This window comes from Mandrillus leucophaeus, unplaced genomic scaffold, assembly GCF_000951045.1.
Source record: "Mandrillus leucophaeus isolate KB7577 unplaced genomic scaffold, Mleu.le_1.0 Scaffold60, whole genome shotgun sequence".
NCBI classification, from domain to species: Eukaryota; Metazoa; Chordata; class Mammalia; order Primates; family Cercopithecidae; genus Mandrillus; species Mandrillus leucophaeus.
Genome location: NW_012106475.1, coordinates 4,041,902 through 4,054,212, shown reverse-complemented (window position 1 = coordinate 4,054,212; position 12,311 = coordinate 4,041,902). Strand labels below are relative to the sequence as shown.

General features: G+C 36.3%; 1 protein-coding gene across 1 annotated transcript in view; it reads right to left on the bottom strand.

Moving 5' to 3' along the window:
• The window catches only part of ERO1L (ERO1-like (S. cerevisiae)), a 59,682-nt gene that overhangs the window by 11,731 nt on the left and 35,640 nt on the right, over positions 1-12,311 (bottom strand). Inside the window, exons 6-10 of the mRNA XM_011999766.1 lie at positions 10,709-10,829; positions 8,986-9,032; positions 6,789-6,800; positions 3,015-3,041; positions 2,809-2,901 (exon numbers count right to left, since the gene is read on the bottom strand). Of these exons, the coding sequence (XP_011855156.1) occupies positions 2,809-2,901; positions 3,015-3,041; positions 6,789-6,800; positions 8,986-9,032; positions 10,709-10,829 (300 nt within the window). The remainder of the gene's footprint in view (positions 1-2,808; positions 2,902-3,014; positions 3,042-6,788; positions 6,801-8,985; positions 9,033-10,708; positions 10,830-12,311) is intronic.

Genomic DNA, 12,311 nt, shown 5'->3' with positions numbered 1-12,311 from the left:
GTCCAAGACCAGCCTGGCCAACATGGCAAAACCCTGTCTCTACTGAAAATACAGAAATTAGCTGGGCGTGGTGGTGGATGCCTGTAATCCCAGCTTCTCAGGAGACTGAGGCAGGAGAATTGCTTGAACCCAGGAGGCGGAGGTTGCAGTGAGCCAAGACTGCGCCACTGCACTCCAGCCTGGGCGATAGAGCAAGACTCTATCTCAAAAATAATAATAATAATAATTCTTACACAGTGTGACACATATCAAATTTGCTAGAAAATATATCATAGAAATTAAATTAGGAGTTAATTGTAAGTGAAGAATTTTAAATTTAATGTTCTATGATACACTTACAGCACGTTTCCATGCAAAATCTTTCATTTTTAAGTGTGAATGTTAAAGGTAGAAAAATAATAAAATGATCTCTGTGGATTTGAAATTTGAAATAATATTTCTTTTCCATATTGATATTACAACTCAGAAGAATTTCTCACTCTTATTTTATGTGATTTTTTTTTTAGTGGGTGAAGGTCAGTCTACAGCTTATATTCTTAGTCAACTAACTGTAGTCAACTTCTTGGTCATTTTCTCTAAAAAAATTCTGAAGATCATGGCAACTTTCAGATTAAACCATTTTCTGGTTTTTTAATGCAAACTTGTTTATTGTGTTCACAAAGTGGCCAGTCATAAGACCATAAGCAACGCCTGCCCTTTCAGTGGCTTTCCTACCATTACCATCTGTAATCAATAAATGTATATTTATTTTGTAAAACATAATATTTGGAAGTATATATACATTATCAAATGCTTAATTCTAGGTAATTATGCCACACAGTTAACGTTTCTGTGGCAAGAGCAAGTGACATTGTCAGCATTTTTCAAAACTACAAATACATTATTTTGATCTATAGTCACTACACTGTACAAAAATATCTCTTGAACTTATTCTTTCTATTAACTATAATTATGTATTTTTTTATCAACATCTTTTCAAACCCTCCTTTCTCCTAAATACCTTGGTGTCTGGTGGTCACCACTTTACTCTCTACTTCAATAAGATTAAGTTTTTTAGAATCCCTTTGTAAGTGAAATCATGAAATAATAATCTTTGTGCCTTGCTCATTTTGACAAATATGTCCTCCAAGTTCATTCATGTGATGGAAAATAATAAAATTTCCTTTTTTAAGGATGAAAAAATAATAATAATCAAACTTCTGAATATAAACATATTCATAAAACATAAATACACAATTTGAAAATGATGATCTAAAATTACTAATGAGTTCAGGCCAGGTACAGTGGCTCAAGCCTGTAATCCCAGCACTTTGGGAGGCCGAGGCAGGTGGATCACCTGAGGTCAGGAATTCGAGACCAGCCTGGCCAACATGGTGAAACCCCGCCTCTACCAAAAATACAAAAAATTAGCAAGGCATGGTGGCCTGCACCTGTGGTCCCAGCTACTCAGGAGGCTGAGGCAGGAGAATCACTTGAACCCAGGAGGCAGAGGTCACAGTGAGCCAAGATCACGCCACTGCACTCCAGCCTGGGTGACAGAACAAGACTCTGTCTCCAAAAAAAAAAAAAAAAAAAAAGGAAAATTACTGATGAGTTTAAACTGCCATTTAAAATCAAAGTTATGGCCAGGCACAGTAGCTCACGGCTATAATCCCAGCACTCTGGAGGCCAAGATGGGCAAATCACTTGGGCCCAGGAGTTCAAGACCAGACCAGCCTGGGCAACATGGCCAAACCTTGTCTCTACAAAAAATATTTTTAAAAATTAGCTGGGCATGGTGGCATGCTCCTGTAGTCATGAGGTAGAAGGGAGGACTTGGTTCAGGAGGTGGGACTCAGGACACTGAACCAAATTGAAAACTAGCTAAAACAGGGAGGGGGTTGAAGCAGCTTTCCATAACGCACACCCACCAGTGTGCCATGTCAGTTTCTCATTCCCACGGCAACATGCAGAAGTTACCACCCCTTTTCCATAGCAATGACCTAGAAGTTACTACCCCTTTCCTAGAAATTTCTGCATAATCTGCCTCATAATTTGCATATAATAAAAAGTGGACTATAAATATGGCTGCAGAACCGCCTCTGAGCTGCTGCTCTGGGCACACTACCTAGGGGGCAGCTCTCCTCCACGAGGGGCAGTACCTCTGCTACTGCTGTACCCTGCCACCACCAGCTGGCCTTCGAAATTTCTCCTGGGCAAAGCCAAGAGCCTTCCCAGGCTAAGGCCCAGTTTTGGCCATCATACGCTAGACTGGGCAATAGAGTGAGACCGTGTCTCAATCAATCAAGCAATCAATCAATGAATGAAATGGAAGTTTCTATATTTTGTTTCTCAGAGTTGTGATACTTTAATTCCAGAAGAAACATGATACTGATGAAAATCAACCACAGTCTCATTTTCAACCATATTAAGGCAAAAACAGCAGCAGGAAAGGCTTTTTACCCATTTAAACTCCAGGCCTGATACTGGCACACAAATAAAAAGGTTCTGATAAAATAATATCTATCAAATAGCAAACTGTGCTGTTAGGAGCTATTTAAATTCCCACAAGAGAACAAGAATATTTCCAAAGTGATATGGACAATTTTGAGCAGCTTCTTAAAAGAAGGTAAAGAGAGTTAAGAGTATGTTGAACTGTTCAATTATATCTATAGTTACCACCTTTCTGATGACTACCATTTAAGAGTGAATTTTTACTTCCTAATATTCAATCAGGTCAACCTTTTCCCATTCAGGTAAATGCCAGGAAAATTTTAAGAATATCTAAAAATAAGAGTGGTAAACTGAATAAAAGTAAATGTCACATACCTTGTAAAAGATATCTTGCACTCAAATGCACATTAATGCTTGCATGTAGGCCAGATATAAGTCTGTAGAATGCTCTTTTTTCTACACAGAGACCTAAGAAAAAGCAGTGACTTAGAAATAAAATTTCATATGTGAATCTTGTAGACATAAAATTAATCTCATAAGAAAAAGAAATCATTGAAATTTATTTTAAAGTTTCTAATTACCTTCTAGCCAACTGTAAAAAGTGTTCTCTGAAATCAAAAGAAAAATAAGTCATAAGATTGGAAAATGCCAAAATACAAGGTTTTCAAAAGTTTTAAAGCATTATAGCAAATTTGTGCCAAACAGCAATTTAAAGATTGTTTAACCTAACAGTCCAAGTCTTAATTGTAATTTCTCGAAAGGAAGAAGAAAAGTTTGTGGTATGGATTCAGTTAAGTACCAATCTGCTGCTTGGTCTTTAAAAGGCTTTAGCATTGTCGTGTTTTACATGAGGTCAAAATGCAGAATTTAAATAGTAAATCAATCAAGAATGGGAAAATACCTATCCTTGATAACAATTCATGCCATGAAGACTAAGGATTCATTACATGCCTTTTAAATTATAAAAAAATTAAAATGATGACAGTATTGGAGGGGTACTATTTGTATTTAGCTGATAATATTACATGCCATTCACTATTTCAAAAGAGCAATTCAGGAAAATGTTACAAACACCAAATATCACTTATATTCTTATGACCTAGTAAGATCATTCTCAATATATTTAATGCCTAGTAATTCTACAAATACAATAATGCCTAAATTAACATGACAGAACACTACCTAACTAGTCAACATGGTCAAATAACATACAACTATGAAAATAATGGCAGGGCACAGTGGCTCACGCCTGTAATCCCAGCACTTTGGGAGGCCAAGGCGGGCAGATCACGAGGTCAGGAGTCCAAGACCAGCCTGGCCAACATGGCAAAACCTTGTCTCTACTGAAAATACAGAAATTAGCTGGGCGTGGTGGTGGATGCCTGTAATCCCAGCTACTTAGGAGACTGAGGCAGGAGAATCGCTTGAACCCAGGAAGCAGGAGTTGCAATGAGCCAAGATCGTGCCATTACACTCCAACCTGAATGCCAAGAGCAAAACTCCATCTCAAAAAAAAAAAAAAGAAAGAAAACAACAAGAATGTAAAGAATGTAGAACATGGCAATACATAAAAATGTTTACTTTAAATATACAAAAGGCATCAGAAATAATCATTACAACTCTATAAAGATTCATGTATGCATTTGCTACAGAGATGATAAACACTGTACAGTGTTTTCTACTAAAGTTGCTTACAGTAATGTTAAAAATGAACCAAACAAGCATAAAAATAATGGAAGGAATGGCAAAGGGAATAAGCAATAAATTGGAATATATAAAAACTCAAAACATCTATTTGTCAGAACACTTCATAAACAAAAGCAAAATGCAAACAACAAATTCGGTAAAATGTATGTTGCAAATATGACAAAGGGAAAAGATCCTAAATATATAAAAAGCTCAGAAACTAAATAAAAATGCTGAAGTGCCCACTTAAAAAGAGTATATAAATAATACGAATTTTAAAATTCACAAAGGAAAAAATAATATGGTAATAAGAGGCAAAAAATGTTTGATCTTACAGGCAATAAAAAATGCAAATGAAAATAAAAGATACATGACTTTACCTATCAAATAAGATAAAAATATGATCATCTTTAATGCTGACAAGTGTTGGACAAAACTACTTATATATGTAAAACATAAATATCAAAATGTTAGCAGAGAAGTGTATCTGGTAGTAACTAAGGGTGTGGTTCCTAGAGTCAAACTGCCTGATTTAAATCTTAACTCTGCTACTTACAAATCATATTATTTTAGGCAAGTTGCTGAACTTCTCTTCATCTATAAAATGGAGACAGGAATAATACCCCTAGGATTGTTGAAAGAATTAAATAAAATCATATTTGTAAATTGCTTAGAAAAGTGCCTGGCACAGAGTTATTAATTATTTGGGGATGGTGGGATTATAAGGAATTTATTTCCTTATAAAAATTTTCAAGGTTCTTTTTTTCAAGTTTTTGATCATGAATTAGGGAGTTAGGGGATAATACTGCTTAGGACCTAGGCTTCCAGTGAAATTTCAGTTCATTGTGTGTCTGTGTGTGTGTGTGTGTGTGTGTGTGTTTGTGTGTGTGTGTGTCTTTTTTTTTTTAAAGACAGAGTCTTGCTCTGTTACCCAGGTTGGAGGGCAGTGACTCCATCTCAGCTCACTGCAACCTCCGCCTCCCAAGCTCAAGTGATCCTCCCGCCTCAGCCTCCCGCATAGCTGGGATCACAGGCATGCACCACCACACCCAGCTAATTTTTCTATTTTTAGTAGAGACAGGGTTTCACCATGTTGGCCAGGCTGGTCTCAAATTCCCGGCCTCAAGTGATCAGTCAGCCCTGACCTTCCAAAGTGCTGGGATTACAGACAGGCATGAGCCACCACACCTAGCCAAGAAATCAGTTCAATATTATAATCCTGAAGTACCTATTCTCAAGTTGACCTGACTGTGGTCTAAACAATCAATATGATAGCTCTCAGGAATAACCCTTTGATATTTGGCCAAAATCAATACTTGTAATAAGACAGTTTCTCTAAGGATGGCTCCCACAGGTTAACGATCTTTTTTCTGATACTAAGAGGTCTTCAAATAGAATTTTAAAATCATAGTAGCCTCCTTTAATGTGGCTACAGTATAGCATAGAACTAGGTTAACACTCAAGGCAAAATAAGGTTACTCAAAACTGAAAATTGTAGAATCACATGTACCAGTAGCAAACATGAGGCATCTTTGGAAAAATAATCTCACTGCTAAACAATTTCTCTTCCAAACAGGTCTGAGTCAGCATTTTATTTAGCTGCTACAGTTACTATAATATAAAGTACAATAATAAAATAGCAATGTTATCAGACTTTAGTATTCTGTTATCTAGACATAATGCAAAAGCAATTCATAAGAATAATGTTCGGAAGAAAATAGAAGATTTTGAGGGGAAGAAAAGTGATACTTCACATTTTAGCAATTTCACCTAGATAAACTAAAGCTAAGCGCCATTAAGTCTTTTCATATTGTTAAGCGTATGGTCTTAAGAATACCAAATGTTGGCCGGGCGCGGTGGCTCAAGCCTGTAATCCCAGCACTTTGGGAGGCCGAGACGGGTGGATCACGAGGTCAGGAGATGAGACCATCCTAGCTAACACGGTGAAACCCCGTCTCTACTAAAAAAAATACAAAAAAATTAGCCGGGCAAGGTGGCGGGCGCCTGTAGTCCCAGCTACTCAGGAGGCTGAGGCAGGAGAATGGCGTGAACCCGGGAGGCGGAGCTTGCAGTGAGCTGAGATCGCGCCACTGCACTCCAGCCTGGGCTACAGAGCGAGACTCCGTCTCAAAAAAAAAAAAAAAAAAGGAATACCAAATGTCATTTCAATTTCATCCTTGAAGCAAAAAGAAAGTAAACCTCATGTATGTTGAAACTGTTAGCATTAGTTAGACTTGGCAATGACACCTACATCAAACGAGTCAGCATCAACCTTAGAAGCCAGCTCTGAAATCTACACTCATCATTCCCAGAACCTTCCCACATGAAACCCAGCAGATCCTAGAGTTCAACAGTAAAAGAGACAGGACATTTCCCTGGCCTGAGGCAATGGGGGAGATGGGGAGTGGACATGCTTCTACATTCAGGGTGGTAAAATGTGCAAATGAATGATCAGAGGCCGAGGCACGCTGTTTCTAACGTCTGAACCCAGACACAAAGTCACTTTCCCTTAATCTGTGCTAGTACCTCCAGACTTTCAGATAAATAAGTAAAACTTGAGTTCTTCTGATTTTTAGAGGTGGGAAGAAAAAATAAACTTTGCCATAATAAACATTTGAATGTATAAACAAATTCATATATGTAATATATAATAAAGAAATTATACTTACCTTCACTTTTCCCTGAAAAGCAAAACAAAATGTTTATTAAAATAAATTCCTTCCAGTGCCCCTTTTATAATGCTACACTTTCATAAAAATAAGACTAGCCATTATGGCTAGTTTTAGTCCAACAGTTCATTCACACAAGTAAAATCTGAAAGTGAGACATTCGTGACTGCAACTCTATCTGGTAGTGATATGAATTATGCCTGATTTGACTAAATGGTGTTATCTCCATGAGTGTGCATAAAGAGGTTCAGCTCATGTGAGATTTAATATACCCTGACAGGAGAGAAAAATCTAATCCATCACCTGAGAGTAGTTTTCAGTATCTTAAGGACCTATGTTTATTTGGCTAGCAGAGACTTTTTCCACCTTTATTTATCCTAAAGCTGTAATATAGTTTCTGTTAAAGATTTTTATTATTGCTTTGAAACCTCCAGCCTCACCTTATAATAATTAACCTTAGTCAGGAATATTTTCAGACTATTTATAAGATTCAAATTATACATAATACAGTAATTTGTGTGCCGCTGCTTATTTACTACTGAAAATGTCTTCAAAAATTTTGCCCACTTTTTTTAATGCCATCAGTTTATTAAAGAAATATATAATCACTGCAAATACATGTTTTATAAAAAACAGGCAGAATAAAAAATTATTCATAATTCCCCAGCTCAAAGATAGATACTATTTACATTTTAGTGAATGTCTTTTTTTTTATAGATATATTAATTATAAATATACATATTGTTTTGATACCTGCTTTTCCTCACTGTGTTATTGGTCACTTTTTGATTTAAATGAATAAAAATTTACAGCAACATTTATAATGGCTATTTTCTACTATGTGACCACACCATAAGTCATTTAACCAGTTCCCTAATGATAAACATTTAAATTGCTCCTATGTATCTTTATGGTAAGTGATGTGGTTAATAACTTTATCAAATCATGTGAGATCATAATGATCGCCTCCATTAATTTGCATTTCATCTGATATTAAATCAATGGCTTCCACTGAGTCACCACACGTGACTCTGTATAAACTCAAAAGCCTTAAAGATTTTTCATTCCTAATCTAAGAAAGAGAAATCCGCCAGAATTTAGGGAATGATGCAATCTCAACCGCTTCTAGGAGGAAATTTGTTAACTATTTGAGATCAGCATCTTTTCAAATAAATTTTAAAAATGAAAACCTTACACTTTTGCTGAAAGCACATTAAAGATTTTATCAGTAAGCACATATTTGAAGAGAATAAGGATACATAATTTCTAAAGAAACAGTCTGAACTCATACACTGAAATGGCTTATTCAACAAACCATTCTTCATATTACAGACAGGGCAGGGTTTCTGTAAGTTTTAATTTTACAGCCCGTCTGGCATCTACACAGTGTCTAGCACATATTAAATGGTGGATAATCATTTGCTGAAAGAACAACTGACTTTCACTATTGTAGACAAGACCACTAAATGAGAGCAATTTTCACTGATCATGTATCTAACAAACTACTCCATCTATTATATGTCAGGCTCTATACAGAGATAAAACAGATAAATGCTACCCATATCTTCGGAGTACTAGGGTAGATTGATAGATATGTAAATAATAATAAAATAATGCTACACAGTGGAAAAGGCCGTATGAGGAAAACAAAAGAATTAAAAACAAATGCATGCATCAGATTACTTCATGAGGAGGGAGCGATACTTCTGGTTATAAGGACCAGGGAAAGTTCTATGGAAAAAGCAGCATTTGAGCCAGACCTTGAGTGAAAATAGAATATTAAAAATGTTATTAAGATATAAAGACATGTAAAGTTGAAATCAAATGCCCAATATATGCAGTAATTTCAAGCTTTAGAAAAAATTTGAGAGTTCTGGATATTTATTTATCTGTGGGATGAGTAAAGCTTTTAAAACACTGACACTTTACTATGTCTGCAAATATATATATAATAAATATATACCCTAATCTTTATTTTTTGATAATCTAATACCAGGAACTTCATTATAAAAATATTTTTTACTGAAGTACAAATAATTTAAGCACCAATCTCTGCAAGGGTGAGGCATAACTCTACGGAAACGGGACTGTGGATTTTATGACCTCAACTGTTACTGCCATTTATCTTGCGTTCCCCTTCCTTTGAATTAAAGTTCCCTAGCTGAGAAATAACATAACAATGCAGTAAGTAACTTACCTTGACCAGAAGCCAAAGGATTTAAAGGTCTTTTAATTGTCTGTGGCCTAGAAGTAAAAAGAATTAAAAATATAAACACAAATGTGTTACCAATCATGTTATATTTAAGTGATATTATCTCAGAAAGTTGCTTAATATCCAAAATCAAATTGTTTTATTGAGATTATAAAATACTTAGTTTCCTCTAAATGCTTTAAGGGAGGGTGACTATTTGTTGTAGTAATAATAGTTCCTTATCTTTTCCCACTGTAGCGGCCAGCAGGCCATTTCCTAATCACTTCTTCAAATGAAAGAAGAGAAAATAGCAGCCAAGCTCTTCTCTTAGAGTCACTACTATGTTTTTATATATACAATATATATATATACATCTGTGTATATGTGTGTGTACGTATAGCACAAAGTGTACCCCTAATTAAAAGACAAATAAGCAAAAAATATTCAATATAAGCATTAAAATTAAAAAATGGGAAAAAAATAGTGTAGATTATTTTCCACTTAGGTAACCTTTAGACACATCAATTTGCCCTGTAGCTAAGTTTGTTACAATTTAAATAAAAGTTGTTTGTTCAGTAGGAAAAAATAGAAATTTTCTGGAGAGTTACTATGTCACTAAAGTGCTTTTAAATCCCAAAATAAATATGCATTAGTATTAAGAGTAAACTATAGGGATTGTTTTAACATCTATTTTTAAAATTTGCACAACTGGAGACATTTTGAGAACAGAATATGTAGCCTATATTTTAAAATACACAATATAATTAACTTAGCCCTTATACATTGTTTATATTGTTAGAAATTATGGGAATCAGGATACAAATTAGTAAGAAAATGACTGCAAAACTAATACAACATGGTGAAACCCTGTCTCCACTAAAAATACAAAAATAAGCCTGGTGTGGTGGTGCATGCCTTTAGTCCCAGCTACTCAGGAGGCTGAGCATGACGTGCTCGCTCATACATTGTTCCCAAAAACCAGTAAGTACAAAGTTTAGAGCCTCGAGGCTTACATGTGAGTAACCTGAAGCATTTCTCAGACACCTGGTGATCAGCAACTGCCTCCAGCCTAATGGTTACCAGGACAAAATGGGCTGTTTCACTTACTAGATCTTTGACACAACACAAATCATACAACCTCTCTAAGTCTCAGTTTCTGTCTATAAAACAGTGATGACTGCAACACAGGGTTACTGCAAGGACTAAAGGAGAAAACGTATATAATGTGCTTACCACAATGCATAGAATACAGTGAGTGCTCAAAAATGAAACCTATTATAATTGTTCTGTGAAATCAATTTAACTGTAAAATAACTAAAGTCACAGAAAGGGGTGTGGAGAGCACCAAAAAGAGAATTAAGAGTTGTATATTCCTTTCTTGACACCGCCACCATGTGATCTTGGGAAATGAAGTAAACCTCTCCAGCTCTAGGTTACCTCATCTATAAAATGAGATCCTATAATCTACTCAAGGAACATTTGTGAAGGGCCTACAATACTCCCATGAAAGTCTAATATGCCTCTAAGTCTTAAAAAAAAAAAAAAAGGAAAAATTTGTGGAAACTCATTTCCCCAGAAGGAAACTGGATTAATTAATAGTTATGTTTCTTTGTACAAATACATCTTTTAACAAAGTGAATTTTATTTTTAATTTTAAATCATTATGATTGTTTATAAAGAGAAATCACCACATCTTACATGACTTTTTCTAAATGAAAATGACACATACTTAAAACAGTTTTCTTCATAGATGACATTCCATATTTTCCAAGCATCTGGTCCCTTGTAACCAGTGTAGCGCTCAGGATTAAGAAGCAAATCTACATATTCAGCATCAGGGGACTGAATGTCTGTAAAATAAAATGTCTTATTAAATCATTCTTATCCTCAGTTACCTTAAAAAGCTAGTACACAAGACTGTATTCCATTGATTCTAACACACCACAAATTTAACAATGTGTCAGCAATTTTAAAACAACTTTTCAGGAGAAAGAAAGGAAGGAGGCTGGGTGTGGTGCTCACGCCTGTAATCCCAGCACTTTGGGAGGCCAAGGTGGGCGGATCACTTGAGGTCATGAGTTCAAGGCCTGCCTGACCAACATGGTGAAACCCTGTCTCTACTAAAAATACAAAAAGTAGCCGGGCGTGGTGGTGCACGCTTGTAGTCCCAGCTACTCCGGAGGCTGCAACAGGAGAATCGCTTGAACCCGGGCGGCAGAAGTTGGAGTGAGCCGAGACTGAACCACTGCACTACAGCTTGGGTGACAGAGCGAGACTCCATCTCAAAAAAAAAAAAAGAAATGACGGAAAAGAGAGAGAAACACACACTGCCACATTAATTGTACATACTGGCTACAAAAACATTATGATTTAGGAACTGTAAAAACAGGAATATGTGAATTTTAGAATCAAAGAAACATGGTAATTCAATTCTCATAAGCGATCCAGACAAAGAATATAACATACATTTCCCTCCACATTAACCACAGCAGTTCATCAATAACTACAGTAAATGAAGGAGTGTTAGTATCATACATTGCTTGTTACCAAATACTTTCTTCTTAGACGACCACCAGCAGGATCTGCTACCAATCTGGCCAAAAGCAAAAGTTACAATGCAGCATGATTCTGTGTCAACATTTATAAAAGGGAAAACTGGAAGCAACCTAAACATCCAACATCACAGAACAGTTAGAGCACGGGCTCTGGAGCCAGAACACCCAGGCTAGAATCCAGACCCTGTTACTTATTTATCATTTATAATGTGTTATCACCTCAAAACAAAAAAGATGGTCCCAGGGTGGGCGCGATGGTTCATGCCTGTAATCCCAGCATTTGGGAGGCCTGGGGGCAGACCGCTTGAGCCCAGGAGTGATTCTAAAATTCACAGGCAACCTGGTGAAACACCAGGCATCAATAAAAAAATTAGCCAGGCACCATGGCACGTGCCTGTGGTCCCAGCTACTCGGGAGGCTGAGGTGGGAGAGTCACTTGAGCCCAGGAGGTCCAGGCTGCAGTGAGCCGTAATTGCACCACGGCACGCCAGCCTGGACAACAGAGTGAGACCGTGTCTCAAAAAAAGATGGGCCATAGTCCTCCAGTGGCTTTGGGAAATTATTTGGTACTATAATAATACTTTATTCATATATAAAGCTTAACAGTATGAGCCAACGAAGAATGAAACAAAAAATGAAAAAGTGGACAAAAATGGTCTCAATGCAACCAAAGTGAATGACAAAAATATGAGCACAAAAGTGCTTAGAGGAGAGTCCATCAAGCTCTCAACTATACCTATTTTTATTATTAAAAAACAAATACAAAAACAAAAAAAA